This window comes from Myotis brandtii, unplaced genomic scaffold (assembly GCF_000412655.1).
Source record: "Myotis brandtii unplaced genomic scaffold, ASM41265v1 scaffold223, whole genome shotgun sequence".
Taxonomy (NCBI): Eukaryota; Metazoa; Chordata; class Mammalia; order Chiroptera; family Vespertilionidae; genus Myotis; species Myotis brandtii.
This window is the reverse complement of record NW_005358369.1, coordinates 816,241-836,014: the sequence shown is the minus strand read 5'-3', so window position 1 is coordinate 836,014 and position 19,774 is coordinate 816,241. Positions and strand designations below refer to the sequence as shown.

The 19,774-nt window shown below is 47.7% G+C and overlaps 1 protein-coding gene across 1 annotated transcript in view; it reads left to right on the top strand.

Annotated features, from left to right (window-relative positions):
* The window catches only part of CLNK (cytokine-dependent hematopoietic cell linker), a 185,571-nt gene that overhangs the window by 140,004 nt on the left and 25,793 nt on the right, over window positions 1-19,774 (top strand). Inside the window, exons 10-14 of the mRNA XM_014539628.1 lie at window positions 4,905-4,930; window positions 5,144-5,163; window positions 6,387-6,500; window positions 15,032-15,059; window positions 19,638-19,656. Of these exons, the coding sequence (XP_014395114.1) occupies window positions 4,905-4,930; window positions 5,144-5,163; window positions 6,387-6,500; window positions 15,032-15,059; window positions 19,638-19,656 (207 nt within the window). The remainder of the gene's footprint in view (window positions 1-4,904; window positions 4,931-5,143; window positions 5,164-6,386; window positions 6,501-15,031; window positions 15,060-19,637; window positions 19,657-19,774) is intronic.

Below are 19,774 nucleotides of genomic sequence, written 5' to 3'. Positions count from 1 at the left end.
CCATTAGGATTATGGGGTTTAGACCAGGGGTTCTGATTGGATGTTAGCATTTGAGAAGGTGTATAAAAACCTCAGGCACCAGAGGAGAGATTCAGAGTCCTCCAGCTCTGCAGTCAGTGCGGTGGTCCTCCAGCAGGTCTGAGATCCGAGCCCCAGCCAACCCAGTCACAGCAGACCTTAAGCCTCGGCCATTGCAGCTCTGGGAGTACCTCCCGCCGAGCTCTTCCCGTACCTGTTCGCCATGGCCTACCGTGGTGGAGGCCACCCCCAGCTACTGAAGGCATTGGCCCAAGCCTGGCCCTTCACTGTCCTCCCTCTGGGGTTCCTGATGCAGCGTCCCCCTGATCATGCCCCAAAGAGGGCCGCGGACTTTGAAGCCGTGTTTGAAGCGCTTGACGTTCTGCTTTTCCAGGAGGTTCGGCCCAGGAGGTGCAAACTGCGGGTGCTGGATTTAAGGAACACGGGTGCCAAATTCTGGGATATGTGGCTTGGAGTCAGCACTGAGAATTGCTCACCGACCGGACCAGTGACTGTGCACAGCTCCAGCCCCAACATGGAGCATCCCCTGGCTCCCTTGGAGGTGTTCCTAGACCTTATCTTCGATGAAAGGGACCAGGATAAGATTTTCATGAACATCATCCAGTGGGCCCAGCAGAGGGAAGGGTCGCTACACCTGTGCTGCAAGGCACTGAGGATTTCTGGGGTGCCCTTCCAGAGGGTCAGGAGGGTCCTGGATGGGGTGAGGCTGGACTGCATCCAGGAGGTGTATGTGAACTGCACCTGGGACCTGCCCACCCTGGGGACTGCTCTCTACTACCTGGGTCAGATGAGTAACCTGCAGACACTCTATCTCCCCTGCATCGATGTGTTGGCTGAGGAGGAAGAGGACGAAGAGTGGGAGGAGGAGGGGGAGGAAGAAGAACAACAGGAAGAGGAGCAGGAGTTGAGGGAGGAAGAGGAGTTGGAGAGGGAAGAGCAGGAGGAAGAGGAGCAGGAGTGGGAGGAGGGAGAGGAGTTGGAGTGGGAGGAGCAGGAGTGGGAGGAAGGGGGGCAGGAGCAGGAGGAGCAGCGATCTTTTTCCCAATTCTTCTCTCAGATGCTCAGGCTGGGGCACCTCCGGGAGCTCTATATGCGTTCTCCCTCCTTCCTCCCAGGCCGTCTGGACCAGATGCTCAGGTGCCTGCAGACTCCCTTGGACCAACTCTGCCTAATATATTGCCAGCGGCTGACCCATTCAGACCTGACACACCTGTTCCAGTGCCCAAACCTCAGGCAGCTGAAGGTCCTGCATTTTATTGGCCTCAGCCTTGCGGATTTCAGTGAGCCCCTCCGAGCTCTGCTGGAGGCAGTGGCACCCACCCTCCAGGCCCTGGGCCTGGATAACTGTGGGATGGGGGACTCCCACGTCGAGGCCATCCTGCCTGTCCTGAGCCGCTGCCACCAGCTCACGGACTTCTCCATCTGTATGAACAACTTCCCCGTGGCCACCGTGGAGAAGCTGCTGCGCCACACAACTGGGCTGCACAGTTTAGAGGTCGAGGTGTACCCCATCCCCCTGGAGTGTTACAGGACCCAAGGGACTGTCAACCAGGAGAGACTTGCCCTGATCCAGGCTGAGCTCACGGGGATACTGAGGGAGTTAGGACAGCCCAGGACCATCCATCTTACCACCAAGCATTTTAGACAAAGGAAGTTTTATAAGGTGGCATTTTCATGGAGCCCGTGATGTGCACCCAGCAAAGGCTTCTTTCTGGGCCTTCGGACCGGGGTGCAGTATGCAGGGGGCACTTACGTTTCAGGTTCATGCTCAGTGTGAATGGGGCAAGGGAGGGACCCAGTCCGGGAACAGGATTGCAGGGGCAAAGGTTGGGGAGTTCATGGGACCTCAAAGGCAAAGTGTCCTACAATCAGAAACATGAATTTGATTTGCTTGGGGACGGGGAGAGGTATTTGGCCTCCAGCTGCATGTGTGGGAGTCAATCCTGGGGAGGATGGTTGTAAAGGAATGTTCAGAAATAAAGACTATTTCAAAGGCAAAAAAAATTAAAAAATTAAAAATGACAACAGCCAACACAACAATCGCCAATCACTGTAAATGAATCAAAATTACAGTTTTGTTTTTTTGTTTGTTTGTTTGTTGTTGTTTTTTAAATATATTTTATTGATTTTTTATAGAGAGGAAGGGAGAGAGATAGAGAGAGTTAGAAACATCGATGAGAGAGAAACATCGATCAGCTGCCTCCTGCACATCTCCTACTGGGGATGTGCCCGCAACCCAGGTACATGCCCTTGACCGGAATCGAACCCGGGACCTTTGAGTCCGCAGGCCGACGCTCTATCCACTGAGCCAAACCGGTTTCGGCAACAGTTTTTTTTGTTTTTTACAGATCAGCAAAAAAAATATATATTTTGGTATGCCGCAGAATTATAGTAATTAGTTTATGTGTGCCATGAGATAAAAATGGTTTAGCCCTAGCCAGGAATCTCAGTTGGTTAGTGTATCATCCTAATACACCAAGGTTTTGGGTTTAAAGCATGGTCACGGCAAATACAAGAATCAACCAATGAATGCATAGATAGGTGGAACAACAAATTGATGTTTCTCTTTCACTCGCTCTCCCTCTTCCTCCCTCCCTTCCTCTCTCCCTCTAAAAATAAAAAAAAATAATAATTTTTAAAAAAGGTTGGCACTGCCAGCATGGCTCAGTGGTTGAGCCTCGACCTATGAACCAGGAGGTCATGGTTCAATTCCCAGTCAGGGCACATGCCCAGGTTGTGGACTCAATCCCCAGTGTGGGGCGTGCAGGAGGCAGCTGATCAATGATTCTTTTTCATCATTGATGTTTCTATCTCTCTCTCCCTCTCCCTTCCTCTCTGAAATCAATATTTTTTTTAAAAGAAAAAGGTTGAAAGTCACTGAGCTAGGTGATGAATGGGAGAAGCATGACGGCATAAATTACCACGAGTAGGCATGTTTGATGTAGCTGAAACCCTTGGGGATTTTTGCCATTACTGCTGATAATAGCATCCCCAGATTATTCTAGTGAGGGGACTACTAAGTGATGCCAGAGAAAACCCAACATTACAATGAAGACACAGAACCCTCGGGCTGTGTATCAAAAAGCTGCACCATGGCTGAGGCAGAGTTCTTACCACAGCCCATGAGACCCCTATGACCTGGGCACCTCCACTTCCATGACCAACCCTCGCCCAGGGCCTTTGCACTTGCTGTTCCCTCTGCCCAATATTCACATGCCATGCTCCCTCACCTTCCTCGGCCTCCGTTCTCATCACTTATTCAGGAGGCCTTCAGGAGTCTGCCGAAAACACAGCAACACCTGCCCCCCATCTCTCCCTCTCCATGCCAGCTGTCCCTCACCCTGCTTCATTTTTCTTGTGGCACCTGTCATCATAGACTTATTTGTTTTCTATCTCCTGCCACTGAAATGTAAGTTATGTGGGAATAGCAGCGTTATGGTGGTTTTGTTTTTTGGTTTGTTTGTTTTTGCGATATTACATTCCCCAACAACTACATCAACACATATATTGAAAATGAATCCATGCCTGACCCATGCTATGTGCTCAATAATGTCAGTGAATAAAAGGAAGATGGATATCCTCTTCTGAACTCCCGGCCACTGAAGCAGATGAGATAGATATCTCTGGAACAATAAATGGAATGTCCCTATTGAATTTGGACACTCAGTCACTTTATTGAATTGTGTTTCCTGTGAATTGAAGTGATCCCCCATAGGCGAGTGGTGGCTATGAAAGAAGACTGCTAGGAAGGCCAGGTCTAGCTTCATGGGGAAGGTCATCAGTACCAGCAGCCAATTGGCTCCCCCAGGAGGTTGGGAGGTGAAGCCAATATTCAATAAAATGAGGGCAGGTTCATTTTCTGTTTTTCTAATTTTGTGCATTAAGAACGCAACATGGGGTCTAAACTTTTTGGTGATATCATCACAATAGCCAAAGATACAACATGAACTATATTGCTGCTGCTGGTGAAATACGCCCTGGGTCATATTTTGTGTTTTTCCAATGACACCCAAGATTCCCGTTTGCCATCAGTGCTTGAACTCATGCTGGGAGGCCTACCCAGCTATTTAAAGAGTATTTTCCAAAACAGAAACAAAATAGGGAGAATGGTAATTCTATTCAACTAGAGGCCTGGTGAATGAAATTCGTGCATGGGGCGGGGGGAGGGGGGTGGCCCTCAGCCCAGCCTGCACCCTCTCCGATCTGGGACCCCTCGGGGGATGTCCGACTGCCAGTTTAGTCCAACCTTGTTTCACAAATAAGGAACTTGAATTAATGAGATTGCTATATGTAAAAGAATGTTCATTCTAATCAAGAATTAGTGATTAAGAGGGGACCTGAAATCTTATCCTAGCATTTGCTAACTCCAGGGTGGCTGGAAGCAAAATATTTAACTTCCCCATGCCTCAGTTTCTTTATTTCCAGCACAAAGGAGAGGATTATATGAAATTACATAACTAAAGTATTTACCTTGATGCTGGATACCTAATTCGGTATCAATAAATGTTGCCCTGGCTGATGTGGCTCAGTTGGTTGGAGTGTTGTCCATACACTGAAAGGTTGTGGGTTCAATTTCCAGTCAGGGCACATACAGGGGATATAGGAGGCAACCAATTAAAATTTCTCTCTCACATCAATGTTTCTCTCTCTCTCTCTCTCTCTCTCTCTCTCTCTTTCTATTTCCCTCTCTCTCCCTCTCTAAATTCAATAAACATATCCTGTGGTGAGAATTAATTTTTTTAATGTTAATTGACATTATATCAAGATTATTCAAATAGGAATAATTTCCATTTAAATATGCATTTTAAAAAAATGGCCTGATGACATTTTCTGTAAACTCACTGCTGTTCCCTCTCATGTTTTAGGAGACAAGCCCTCTACGAGAAACAAGGTAAGAAGAATCATGAAAATGCATGCGTTACCCACGCCTTACTTTAGCAGCATAGGAATGTGGACACTGTGAAGGCTGAGATATCACTTGAAAACGATATCCTGGAAGTATAGTTGGGATTTGTAATTTCTGTTTGTAAATCAAAAAATTCTTAACCATTAGCCCTGCTCATACAACAATAAATTTAACTTCTGATTCTCTTTCCTTTTGCAGACTCCCTTACCACCTCCTCGGTAAGATACTTAGAATGGTGCTTTGCTGTGCTATATGCTTAGATAATAAGTTCCAGAATTTGAAAAGTTCCAAAATTTAAAAAAGAAAAACACAAAAAGTTGACATTGAAAAAGTTTAATGAGTTAGCCAACAAACTAGATTAAATAAGCCTTCATTCATCCACTCAATCATTCATTCATTCACAGTTGTCCACTCAATATACCGTCCCTCATCATTGCTTCCCCTATTCCTTCCTGTTTCTCTCCCTTCTAGTCCAGAAATCTGCCAGATAGGACTGGCCTGGGAAATGCCTTCAAGGGACTGATAGCAGTTTACGTTTGTATAAGTACATATACAAGTACAAATAGTATTACATGTACGAGTACACAGACACGGAGGTGAGAGAAACAGGCTTGAATTCTTGGGCTTTGCTGAGGCAGCCGCTCTTGTTCTCCTGGGAGTACTTTAGTCATTCCCTCCCTGAGAACCTTCTCACCACTGCTCTCTGCCTTTTGGAGAGAAGTATCTGAGCCAGCGGCTGAGTCATTTCCTCTCTGCCTTCCCAGCGTCTGTCAATAGTGCCCCATACACCTCACAAGTGAGCGAGTGGATGAATACATGGGTGAGTGAGGCAGCCCCTGACGTTCAAGCATGTCCCCATCTCTCTGGGAATTTAAACAGCTCGGATATCCCAGTCTGGGGTAAATGGAAGGCTATTGTGATATTTTGTCCCCGGGCCTCCTAAAACTCAAACAGGTGGCATATTGAAGAACCAAAGGCACCCTGTAAAAAGTCACATCAGAGCCCAGCCAGCGTGGCTCAGTGGTTGAGCATTGACCTATGACCCAGGAGGTCACGGGTCAATTCCCGGTCAGGGTACCTGCCTGGGCTGCAGGCTCGATCCCCAGTGTGAAGTGTGCAGGAGGCAGCCGATCAATTATCTGTCCCTCCCTCTTCCTTCCTCTATGAAATCAATAAAAATATATTTTTTAAAAAAAGCAAGTCACATCAGAAAGCAGAACCAAACCAAAGAGCAGGTGGCAGGGAGGTAGACGTAGGCTCCTTAGGCACCTACACGCCGCCTGGGCATTCGCAGCACCTGAAATGGACCGGGCGGAGCTGTCAGGTGTCAGCACCCAGACACTGACGTGTACCACCAAAGCGGGGGACACTGAGGGCAGGCATGGGGATGGGGCACCTGTGCCGCAAAGCTTCTCACTTTCCCCTGTGACTCTTCACACAGGCTGCCTGTTGTCATTATTCCAAAGAAGTACCAGCCGCTGCCCCCTGAGCCAGAGGGCGACGTGTCCCCCTCCCCGCAGAGGCACCCCTTCCCCGAAGTCCAGAGGGGGCCCAGGTAAGAACCTGGCCTTGGCTGCTGAAGAAATGGCCGGGGAGGGGGGGTCTCGTGGGTGGGTGACAGGGACAACCCACCAGTCCCCTCTCAGATCAAGCTGCCTAATGGGGTGGGGAGGGGCCAGTTATACCTGGAGGGGAAATAGTCTTAGAAACTTGTCGCTGGATTCTTTGACTGAAAACACAGCTTTTTGGTAATGAAATGAGTTATTGAAAAAATGACTCACTTGAGACATGAATTAGTTATTCAAGAAAATGTTAAATGCCAGCACAGAATCAGGACTTTTTATGTAAAAATGACCAAAAGGTGGTTGTTCGGGCTATTGGAGGGACAGTAAGGGTCCCCAGCTTCCCGTCACCATGAAATGTATGTGTATTTCATCCAAATACAGCCACATACGGAAGCCCATTTGTCAGAAACTTTACCGCCTCTGTGACACATAAACATTATGAAACCAGCTCTCAGGTATGAGGTGCTGAAGACAGACCTCACTCCCAAAGGCATGGGGCATGGGCAGGCAGCTCTGACCTCAAAGTGTGACCAACAGGATGGGCATATTTCCCCCAGCATTTGAATGCCCAGAATTACCTTGTTTGTGAAGTCAGAGCAGCCCGGCCAGCATGGCTCAGTGGTTAAGCATTGACTCATGAACCAGGAGGTCATGGTTTGATTCCTGGTCAGGGCACATGCCCGGGTTCTGGGCTCGATCCCCAGTAGGGGGCATGCAGGAGGCAGCCAATCAATGCTTCTCTCTCATCATTAATGTTTCTCTCTCTCCTCTCCCTTCCTCTCTGAAATCACTAAAAATATATTGAAAAAAGAGAAGTCTGGGCAGAGATTAGCATTGCCCTCATGTCCCGCACAGAATGAGACGCACTGTCTCCCTGCAGGGTTGTTTAGAGTGAGCCTTTCTCTCAGATACAGAAGTTCAAAATACCAGGCACGCTCACAGCTTCTATGGAAAACCCATTTATCACTGACAAGGGCCACTGAAGAGCCTAAAATGTCATCTCCCCTCTTCATTTGTGGTGGCTGTCTCTTCATCTGCTCTTCCTTCCCAGCTTCACACACACATACAGCTTCCAGGCCACATCCCCTTCACTCCCCCACGCCAGTTCCTGCCTCCTCTGTCCCCTCCTCAGTCAGCATAGTGTGTAGGAAGGGACAGGCGTTTCTCACGTCGGGATTCAGACAGCCCAGGTCAGACAGCCCAGGTTGAAGTTTATGTACCCGGACAATCAATGGGTCCGGGCTGCCTGTCACTACTGGAGCCAATTCAGCAGAGACAGGGTTGAATCATATGCTAGTATGAGCCTTTATTCCCGTCCTACTGGCAGTATGGGAGAGCAGCAGGTCAGCCACAAAAAGCTGCTCTGTCCCCTACCATCAGCCAGCTGCTCATATTGAGTAGGAGGACAAAGGTTACATGGAGAAGTAGGCAAAGGGCCAAAAGGGCAGTTAACAGGTAAAGCAGGCTGGAGATTTGCAAAGGCCTGCGGGTATGCAAAGGCTGGGGCTCTTCAAAGGGCTGGTGATATGCAAAGGTCTGGCGCCTCTGGTTTCTGCAACAAGGTTGTTCATCTTCCCATGATAATAGGCAGCTCCCGAATGGGGAGGGTGGGCGGCATTTCCAGCTGAGCTCCCAGAGCCTGCATTCAACTCCCAGCAGGTTAGAATGTGCCTTCTTGAATCAGAACAACACAATCACAGAGCATGACTCATATTTCTTACAATTAGAGTTGGTCCCCAATATTCTATTTCTGCCCCTGTCATTGAGGCTCTCCTTCTGAGCTGACAGGTTTGGGGCACGGGACTTCACCTGGACGTGACTGTGTCTCCCAGGGAGTCAGCAGTGCCTGGAGACCTTCTGGCGGTGACAACTTGCATGGTGGCTAGCGAGGCCAGGGACGCTGCTAAACATCCTACAGTGCACAGGACGGCCCGCAGCACAGAGGTCAATACCAAGGTTGGGAAACGGCTTTCAGGCACAGGACTAACCTTCCCTGAGGTTTTTCTCAGCAGTGAGGTGAGAGGACTCTTCCTGCCTCCTGCCTCCTGGGCTAACGGGAGGATTAAATGATTCCTGACCAGCTCGGAACGTTGCCTGCCCAGCTCTATCTATCACCTTCCTTGCTCCGCTATGACCTGGAGCCCTTTCTGCTGGTGCCTCTGCATCTCATAAACATACCTGAACACAGCCTGTCTCTTCCAGCCGAAAAGAGGGACTGTCTGGCTCCGGTGTGTGTTCCCCAGCACAGAGTCCGGCACAGAGTGGATGTTTGATAAATATGTGTTCCCATCTGCGGCCTCCAACGGGGGACCGAGCCAGACCAGGAGTCACCACGTGTGCTCTGCTTTGATTTCTGTTCTCAAAGACAGAGACCAGGAGGCAGCAACAATCACAGGCCACCCAATCCATTAAGTGGTGTCATCAGAACTAGAAATTTAAAACGTAGCGTCCCTAAAAATCCCGGGCCCATGGGCTAGGACGGTGACACCAGGTTGAAACTCAGAGAAGGAAGGAGACAGAAGGTAGGACGGATACACGTCAAAGGTGACCGGCTTGTTTCACGTGGAGAAAAGAGGGTTGTTCTTTCTGGGTTTTTGTTTTGTTTTGTGCTGGAAAGAACAGGACATCGGGACCCAGCAGACCCGGGCCTGGAGCCCAGTTCAGCCACTTCCGGCTGGGTCATTGCAGAAGGCTCTTCAACAGCTGAGCACTGCTCTCCTCACCTACAAAGAAAATGACCGTCACATGTGACAGAATGTGGTGAGGAGGCTCGTGATTTGTCCAAAGTGCCCAGGACAACATCTGCCATCTCCTAGGGAGGAAGAAAACCACGTAAATAGCATCTCCCCCAACCCGCGCCCTGCCCATCCCCAACATAATTAGGCGCCCAGAGCCCAGTTTCCTGCAAACAGAGCCTTGATATGCTAATGCAATGTTGCTCCTCCTGGCTCTACATTCATCTAATTAGGAAGCCTTTTTTTAAAATATATTTTTTATTGATTTCAGAGAGGAAGGGAGAGGGAGGGAGAGATAGAAACATCCATGATAAGAATCATTGATCAGCTGCCTCCTGCACACCCCCTACTGGAGATTCAGTCTGCAACCCAGGCAATCAACCAGGAATCCAACCATGACCTCCTGGTTCATACACTGAGCCAACCACTGAGCCACGTGGGCCAGGCAGGAAGCCTTTTTTAACAGCCAGGGTTAAGGGCAGCCAGGGTTAAGAACCCAGAGAGAACCCAGTTCTGGGACTCTACTGCGGGGAAAGCAGGGACAGTCCCAAGCCGTACCTGTCTGCACCCTGGCTCCGGTGTCTGCAGCGATGCTCCCTGAACTCTGAGCGAGGCCCCTGCAGTCCCATCTTGGTCGGCAGGGCAGCACCCAGGAGTGTGGGAACCTTTGGAAGCTCACATGTTTCATCTCTGGTGTTTCAGCCGCTGCCGTTGGCACTTGTTTGATCCTTTTTGGATGTGACGATAGGTGGGCTGGGTCTCTCCACCACCAGCACCTCCAAGGCAATCACGTTTCCTCTTCTTGAATCCTTCCAGCGGCCAATAAAGTACCGTTTCCTAAGGCCCCGAAGGGCAACATGCCCAGCCCAGAGGATGGCACACAGTGGGTGCCTGGTAAAATATCACTTCCCTACCCATTGGGCACAGAGGGTCACTAAGACAGAGAAGTTGGGTGGCTCGGTTGAAGCGACAGGGCTGGTGATTACTGAGAGGCCAAACCTGTGGAGCCCTGTGCAGGCCCTGGGAGTGGCACGGTGAAGAGAAAGAGTGTTGCTTTAGGCCCTGGCCGGTGTTGCTCAATAGATAGAGCACCAACCTGTGGATTGAAGGGTCCCAGGTTCAGTTCTAGTCAAGGGCACATACCTCAGTTGCAGGCTCAACCCCCGGCTTTCTTCGGGGTCCATGCAGGAGGCAACCAATGGATTTTCTCTCTCTCTGTCTCTCCCCCTCCCTTCCACTCTCTCTAAAAATCAATGGAAAAATATCCTCAGGTGACGATTAACAAAAAGATAAAGAAGAAAGAGTGTTGCCTTAGGAGACGGTTCTCAGATTCATTTTTGTTGGGCCTCATGCTGGTTGGAAGGTGGCCATTACTGATGATTCAAGTCCCAGGGTCACACCCACGGAGGTGCCTGCTGGGGTCACTCTCTCTGAAAACAGAAGGACGCTGGGGAGCTGAGCCACTCCTACCAAAGCAGGAGCACTGGCCAGCTCCCTCCAACAGTCTCCAGCCCTGGGAGGTGAATCCCTCCCTCCCCCCCCCCTCCCCCAGAGGCTGTGATTTACATCTGGCAAAGGGTGGGGAGGGGAGTCCGGGAAGGAGGCAGCTGGGCCTGCACAGTGGCCACTCCCCTGGATGGAGGTGGCTCCAGCCATTGTGTTTCAGCCCATTTGTCTACACCCGCCCGCCATCCTCCCCTTTAAAGCTGAGTCCTGGCTTCTCAGGACAAGCGCTGAATGGAAGGCAATCAGACAAGGAAAATGCCACTTACACGTTCATTACCCACTCACACCAGAAGGGAATTTTGAAGTTGGGGGACAGTTGGTTAAACATTCGCAACCATCATAGACCATCATCGTGGCTTTTACAATAGCCATGTACTTAGTAGGTTTTGCTCAGCTCATTTTATTTAATTCACTGATTTTGAGAGAGAGAGAGAGAGAGAGAAATATGGATTTGTTGCTCCACGTATTGATGCATCCATTGGTTGCTTCTGGTGTGTGCCCTGACTTGGGATTGAACCCACAACCTTGGTATATCAGGATGATGCCCCAACCAACTGAGCTACCTGGCCAGGGCTTCTCTTTCTTTCCTCGTTCATTCTTAACTAAAGTAAACTGGTGTAATAGGGAAACATATCGCCCCAACACAAACAGTTTCAGACCAAAACTTTGAGCCTGGGGTGTTTTCTCTCTGCTCAAAGGGAAGCGCATGTCAGGTGGGGCTGGGTACACTAGCGCCCCACTAGGACTCTCCTGAGCATAATTAGAGAGAGATTTGAAGGGAACGGCTGTCTAGCTCTGTATCCATCATCATCTCAACACCATGGCACATGCACCAGATAAAGCCATCCTGGTTAATCATGGGAGTAACCGACCCCAGCTGGGCGCTAGCTGCCCCCGAGCTGGCTTTGGAGTCCCGGGGTGCATTACTCCGGCCCACAATGCTATAGTCCCCGGGTCACTGATGAGGACACAGAAATGCAGAGAGGTCACTGAGCCACGGTGTCTCCATTCTGGTCAACAAACTCAGTGGCCCACAGTGCAGGCTTCAGCCAAAATACAATTTAAATAAAGTGCCTGGTTTTAACAAACAGAACACCCATTTGCTCAGCCAAGGTGTTCCCTTTAAAACCAGCCATGCTGACACACATCAGTTCAAGCAATTTCAGTGGCAAAAAAAAAGTATATTTTGATGATTTGGGAAGAGAAAAAAGAATATAGGTATCGGGAAACCGTGGTCCTTTAGAAGAGAGAATGTATGGATTATGAAGAAGATAAACCAATTCCCGTTTATGAATGGACACTGTTGGTTCTACCGTGTGAACTTGATTTATCACCATAATTTTGCACGATGTTGCCATCGGGGGAAACAGGGTGAAAGCCACACCTCTGACCCGTCATTTCTTACAACGGCCTGAGACCTGCACTTACCCCAGAATAACAAGTTTCGTTTAAAAGGAAGTGTTAAAAGTGCTCTGAGAGATAAGGTGTTATTTTATCCCAAGAAGCTTCCATGTGTAGTATTATTTCATGAGAACCGTAATCAACCCTCTTTTTTGCTGTTTGGACTGACCCATTTTACAGGCGGGAAAACTAAGCCTCAGAGAGGAAACTTCACTTGCCCAAGGTGACGGAGCTCACGGACCATAGAATGGGGATTTAAAACTGAACTGCAAACTAAGGGAGGCTCAAGAAGGGCTATTGTTATAGTAAAAGGTATTATCCTCAGACACACACTGAGCACCTGTTATGCGCAGGAAAGGATGTGGCAAAGCTCTGCTAGGTGGTCACTGACCACATTCTATTAGCCATGTCCAGGCACAAAATGTGGGCAAGCATGAGGTCAAAGATGAACTCGGACCGGCAATGTGGTGCTATGGGGAGGAGACCGGAGAACCCACCTCGCTCTGCCCTTCTGTGACTTTGTGCAGGTCCCTCTGCCCTCACAAATCCCCTTTAAGAGAACCCCACACACCCCCTAAGCCGGGTGCCTCCATTTCACAGGGGAGGGAAGCAGCTCATGTGGGGTCTTACCCACACGTCATTTCAATGTCCAACAACAATGGTAGGGATTTCTCACAATTCCTTGGGTTCTTCCTTAAAACACCCAATATTTAAGGTGACCAGTTCCAAAGCCTCACTTTCCTGAAGCCTCCAGTTCTATCTGTAAAGTGTATAAATCGAGTGATTTTACCAAAACAGAAGGACAGTCGCTCTGCTTGTCACTTGAGAGAGGTCAAGGGATCTTAGACAATAAGACTCCTTTACAAGTGAAAAGTATAATCTCCTTAACCATTTGAAATATCTTGATACATTCACTCGCTTAATGTTGAAGTACTTCTAATGCCAACCAACAAAACTTTCTTTAGCAATTCATTTTTGTAAATCTAATAAAGTAAGTGTATAAATATGCAAAATTTTAGGTTCTCATAAACTGTTCAAAGGCTACACAAATGGAGTCAAACATGGATTGACCCTTGAAACTTAAAAATCACAAGACTAAAATCAGTGACACACTTTAAACGGAAGCCACATGGCCGATGGGTAGTGTTCCGAATACGCCATGGTCTCTTAAACATGAAAGCCCTGAGATTAGCCTCAATTTAACCCAAAAGTAATTAATATTATGGGTGTTCGTTCTACTTTGTTACTTCTAATCCTAGTTATCGTCTCACTTGGCCCATTAAAAGGGAGAGGCAGGGTGTTAATGTCCCATCTCAGAGGCGCTATGCACCAGGTTAAAGACCGTGGGACTTGCCCCAACAGCATAGCTCAGTAGTTGAGCATCGACCTATGAACCAAGAGGTCAGGGTTTGATTTCTGGTTAGGGCACATACCCAGGTTGTGGGCTCGATCCCTAGTGGGGGGCATGCAGGAGGCTGACAATCAATGATTCTCTCTCATCATCTCTCCCTCTTCTTTCCTCTCTCTGAAATCAATCCTATATAATAAAAGGCTAATATGCAAATCAACTGAACAGTGGAACGACCGGTCGCTATGAAGTGCACTGACCACCAGGAGGCAGACGCGTGCAGGAGCAGCTGCCCCCTGGTGGTCAGGGCACTCCCACAGGGGGAGGCTGCTCAGCCAGAAGCCCTGAGCTGGGCTCACGGCTGGGGAGCACAGCAGCAGTGGCGGGAGCCTCTCCCACCTCCGAGGCAGTGCTAAGGATGTTCAACTGCCGGCTTAGACCCGCAGCTCCCAGACTGTGAGAGGGCACAGGCGGGGCTGAGGGAACCCCCTGAGTGCACAAATTTCGTGCACCGGGCCTCTAGTAGAAATATAAAAATAAAAAAAAATTTTAAAGAATGTGGGACCTCAGTACAGGTGCCCATTGTTTGAGATCTGAGGCCAGGATGTAGCACCTGAGTGCCGGATGCTTCTGAGACTATCTAATTGGATACATAAAAGCTTCGTAACTCCAGGTCAACAGCCTTCGATGGAGATTGGGTTGCAACCTTAATCTCCTGGCATTTCTTTATCCCAGTCTCTCACCAGCAGACCCATGTAGACAGAATGTACACGCCCCCATTCCCCACACAGTCTCCTCATCCGACCTGGAGCCCTTTCAAACACAGAGTCCACTGAACATGCAGCCTTCTCATTTCCATCTCTTCCAGTGCTCACAATAACCCTCTGAAGGTGAATACGCTTGTAGCCATTTTGCTGATAAGAAAAAATGAGGGTTAGAGCTGCTCGTTGACTTACCTGTCAGTATAAATGGAAAGCTTGGAGTTTCTCCTGAGACTTGTCTGGTGTCCACATAGCAGATCTCGGAGTGCACTCCTCCCCTACCGTTCAGCTCCAGGGGGTTTCTGCCTCAGGTCTCCACCAGCAGCAGCATCCTTCCTCCCACACACGCTGTACCTGACACTTTCCTAGTTAGAACCCTTCACACTTCCTCGGAGCAAGAAAACCAAGAGCTTTAAAATCAAGGGAATAATAGCAGGTCTGACTGAGGCAATGAAACTTGACAAGGAAAACCAAATGTCAGGAGGAATGGTGATGTGATTTAAATTCTCCTAAAGCGAGAAGCAAGTTTATGCATGTCCTTCCTGCCACCACTTTTCACATTGGCTCATCACTTCTTCTTGTGCTTAGAAAATTATGAGAAAAATAACCTGGCTGTAGTTTTATAGGAGGGTGATAAATATCACACTGGACTATGGGCTGTTGATTTGGCAATAAAAAAGGTAATCAGTGGTTTTTAAGGGCTCAGAATGGTTTTATTTTGACCATTATGAACTGTATTTTATGTGACAATGTATTTCTTTTCCATGCAGACAGATAACCTTAAAGAACTTAAATGAGGTGAGTGGCAACTTCGTCCCGGGAAACAGAGAAGGGGAATTTTTGTGCGTGAACGGTCTGCGATGGGCAAGATATTATTTGCTTTAAATACTCACTTACACTTCATGATCCAGAGCAGCCAGGCTCAGGGTGTTTTCGCATCCCTATTTTAAAGGTGGGAAAGCTACCCTAGCCGCTTTGACTCAGTGGATAGATCATCGGCCTGTGGGCTGAAGGGTCCCAGGTTTGATTCCAGTCAAGGGCACATGTCCAGGTTACCGGCTCACTCCCCAGTAGGGGGCATGCAGGAGGCAGCCAATCAATGATTCCCTCTCATCATTGATATTGCTCTCTCTCTCTCCCTTCCTCTCTGAAATCAATAAAAATATATTTTAAAATAATAATAATTAAAAATAAAGGTGGAAAAGCTAAAGGCAAAACAAGTTAAGATCCAGATTTTAAACCAAGATCCTATTGGCCAGCATATTCCATGTTTACGGGGCCAATGATGACAACATGCCTAGTTCCCCTGGAAGACTGAGTCTCCACCATGGCTTCCAGTATCCAGCGTGTCAGACATGAAATGTGGGGAACTGTAGTCCACCTTGCTAGGTGTTCTTCACAGGAAAGCCAGGACTGTGAAGTAGGAGAAACACAAGATACAGAGTCACACAGACCTGGGTTTGCAACCTACTTCCCTGAACTCTGGAAAATCTCCCTGCCCCCACTCCATCCCCGGTTCTGTTTTCCCGGCCACGAAAGAGGGATGAGTGCACTCAACTTTGCAAAGTTGTGCTAAAGTCAAAGTGACCACATACATGACCAGGTGAGCGGCAGAGGCTCAATCAATGGCATGACAGTCAGGTAAGATGGAGATATCTTAGGGCCTCCTTGGATGTTTACTGCCTTATGACCCCAAAGAGGAAGGTCCTTAGGAAGAGGGTGGTGAGTCCACCGTGACTGGTGGAAAGTCTCTGTCCAACAATGTGAGTGTCCTCACTTCACGCCCACTAGCCTCCTAAGGGACTTGGTTCTTGTCTTATTATGAGCCAGTGCAGAGGTTGGCTTTTCTTCCTTCCTCCCTCCCTCCCTCCCTCCCTTTCTTCCTTCCTTTCTTTTTTCTTTATTGGCATTATGAGAATGTAAAATCAAAGGTCGAATTTCCAGCCCTAGCCAGTTTGGCTCAGTGGATAGAGCATCCGCCTTCAGACTGAAGAGTCCCGTGTTCGATTCCAGTCAAGGGCACATGCCCAGGTTGTGGGCTCGATTCCCAGTAGGGGGCATGCAGGAGACAGCCAATCAATGATTCTCTCTCGTCATTGATATTTCTATCTCTCTCTCCCTCACCCTTCCTCTCTGAAATTAAGAAAAAAAAATTTTAAGTCACTTTTCCATCTAATCCATAAGGCAGTCATGTCCAGGAGAAAGCATAGAACTGAAGGAGAGGCTGGCCCTGGCTCATTTAGTACTTCACCAGCTCACCCTCTTCTGGGAGTTAACTTCCAGGCGCCACCAGGAAGGAGAAAGTTGGGGGTGGTACCCACACGCCCAGAGCGATCCACCCCTTTCTTCCTATGAGTGAGATTCATGTGTCCCAAGTAGCAGATGGCTGCCACTCTCGGTGCACAACTCAGTGGTCAGTGTGAAAGGACAAGAGAAGGTCAGGCCTGGAGGGCAGGGACCAGGCAGGCCAGTTCGTTCTCCTTGCCACTTTGGTTGGCATTTTGCTAGAAGATGATATCATCTATAGAACCATGCGGGTAGTGGAAAAACGCGTTCTTCCTTCTTATCTTTTGCCAAGATGTTTCCCCGTTGTTTGTCTGGAGCCAGCATCAAGGCCATTTCTTATCTCATAGGACAAATGTCACGCTTGTATGTGGCCAGAACCTTGGAGATCAGAAATGACGAACTACCCGCCCCAACTCAAGTTCACGTAGCACTTGATAGTTTTCAAACACAGTAGAGACTCGTGGTCTCATTTAATTCTCACAAAACCCTAAGAGAAAGAAGCCTTGGAGAGGCCAGAGCCCCCACAGCTGGCAGAGCCCCTGAGAGCCCAAGTCCAGTGTGCCCTGACCTAGGACTCTCTGCGTTAGGAAATACAGAGACACCTCTGAGCTCAAACAGGGGGGGAGGAGGGGAGGGAGGAGGATAGAGGGAAGAAGGGACTTATGGAAAGCATTATTATTTAACTTGCATATATTTATTTTCAAAAAACAACACAAAAAGTTAAAGTAGAGAAACTAGAGAAGTTTCACTCCACTCTCCTGATCTCATTAAATTTAAATGCAGTGCCCTCAAGCGAAAAGTGGACTGGGTCTCAATTAGATAAAACATCTGTTCCCCCAGCCGGTTGGCTTCTCTGTTGCACTAACAGCTCAGGCACCTCCCCTTTGACCAGCCCGAAAACCACAGCTGCATCCGATTGAGGCTTTGAACTGCCAGGTTCAAAGTCCTGGGGAAGACTCGGTGGGGAGACTTCCAAACCACTCATCAGAATGGATTCATTACCCTTTTTACTTCGCCTGGAGGCTTGCCTGCATTTGCTGTCCATGATGAAGTGCATGTCCCCTTTCCAGACCCGCAGGGCCACCATGGTCTTTGAAACAAAAGAGCTTGTCTGTAGACTAGCTTCAGATAAGACTTCTGGAGCCTCTCTCAGCTCTTTGTTGCTAAAGGTTTCTTGTCTGGGAAGCAAATGTGAGTCCGGAAACCTGGCCTCCATGGTCAGCTCAACCGCAAGGTAACTGTGAGAATCTGGGTGAATGGCTCCCCCTCTTTGTTTTTGTTTATTTATTTTTTAATATATTTTTATTGATTTCAGAGAGAGGGAGAGAGAGAAACATCAATGATGAGAAAGAAGCATTAATCAGCTGCTCCTGCATGCCCCCTAGTGGGAATTGAGCCCACAACCCTGACACTTGCCCTAGGATTCAAACAGTGACGCTCAACCACTGAGCCATGCCAGTGAGGGGGCACCCCATCTTTGTTCCGTATCTGCAGACTGCTGGCTTAAACTTTTCATGGACCTCAGACCGTTTGGAAAATTTGATGAAAGGTATATATAATAAACCTTCCTTAAAAATATGCACAGGTATATGAAGGAAAAAAAATGTAGCTATTAATTTCAGAAGGGTCATGGGCCCCCCTAGGCCATCAAGGCCCTCTTCCATGCCTCAAATGAAGAATCTGTTGTCTAAATGATGTCTGAGCTGCTCCCCAGCTGCATGAAGTGCACTTTAGAAAATCATTCACAATTGCCCAGCCAGTGTGGCTCAGTGGTTGAGCATCGACCTATGAACCAGGAGGTCACAGTTCAATTCCTGGTCAGGGCACATGCCCCAGTTGTAGGCTTGATCCCCAGTAGAGGGGGTGCAGAAGGCAGCCAATCCATGATTTTCTCTCATAATCGATGTTTCTGTCTCTCTCTCTCCCTCTCCCGTCTTCTCTGAAATCAATAAAAATATATATTTTAAAAAATTTTAAAAATAAAATTATTCACAATTAAGGAGACACTTCAGCAAATACTATACCTCTTGTAAGGTTTTTTGCTCCTTTCAGAGTAGAACAGGGCCCAAGGATGCAAGTCCAATAACATAGATTTTTTATAATAAAGGCTGGTCAGGAATTCTACCATTATCATTAAGGAAAGAAAGAGAAAGGAACTGATTCAGAATAGCTACCTTGAAAAAGAATAATGTGACTATTTTCATGCTCATTTTTTAAAATATGAAGAAAATTAACGATAGCCTCATCTCTTAAACACAACCTCTATTAATATTTTGTCATATCTCTTCAAATCCCTTTTTACACATACACACACCCCTACATGTAAATATGTCATGAATCCAGTGTTTATTCTGGACTTTTTATGTAATATTGAGGCATACTTAGAATATAATCTTATGCCACACTCTGTGTAAATACTTGCGATACATGGATAATATCCCAGTAGGTGAATATAGCACCAAAATGTGCTTAATGGTGCCCACTTAGATGGGCATGTAGATTGTTTCCAGGTTTTTTTTAATCTTTATTGTTGAAAGTATTACATATGATGGCCCCTCTTTCCCCATTGACCTCTTCTCGCCCGCCCCCGCACATGATCTCACTCATATGTGAAATCTAATGAACAAAATACACTGATGAACAAAACTAGATCCAGGGACATAGAAGCTGGAACAGACTGTTTCCTGGGTTTTGACGGTATAACTGAGCATATGCTAAACAGCTTCGTACATGGAACTTGGTACAGATTTTAGGCTCTTTTCTTAGAAAAAGAGTCTCATCAGTGGAATTACTGGGGTAAAAATAATAGTCTCTCTAAGGCTCTTGAGATCTATGGTTACATTGCTTTCCAAAGAGGCAAAGTGATTTTTAGTCCCGTTGGCAGCCTGGATATCTGCCTGTTACATCCACAAAGAGGGTACGCTTGGTTTATGCTTAGTCTCTTGGAGTGTTATTTGTAGATTTAAAAAATCTCAATACTAACAAAAATGTTGCCCAGTTCTACTAACCAATTGCTCTAAAGATACATATTATGACGTTTTCTATCACCAAGAATCATTCAACTTTTTTTTTTTTTGCCTTTTAACACAGGTCCTTGGAGCAGAGAAAGGTAAACTGTTTATGTTTGTTTTCATCCCCTCATGCTGTTAGGCTAAGTGCTGTTTCCATATTTACAGTGTTAGTCATTTGCTGAAAGGACCGATTGCTTCAGGGCCTGGGATGGATGA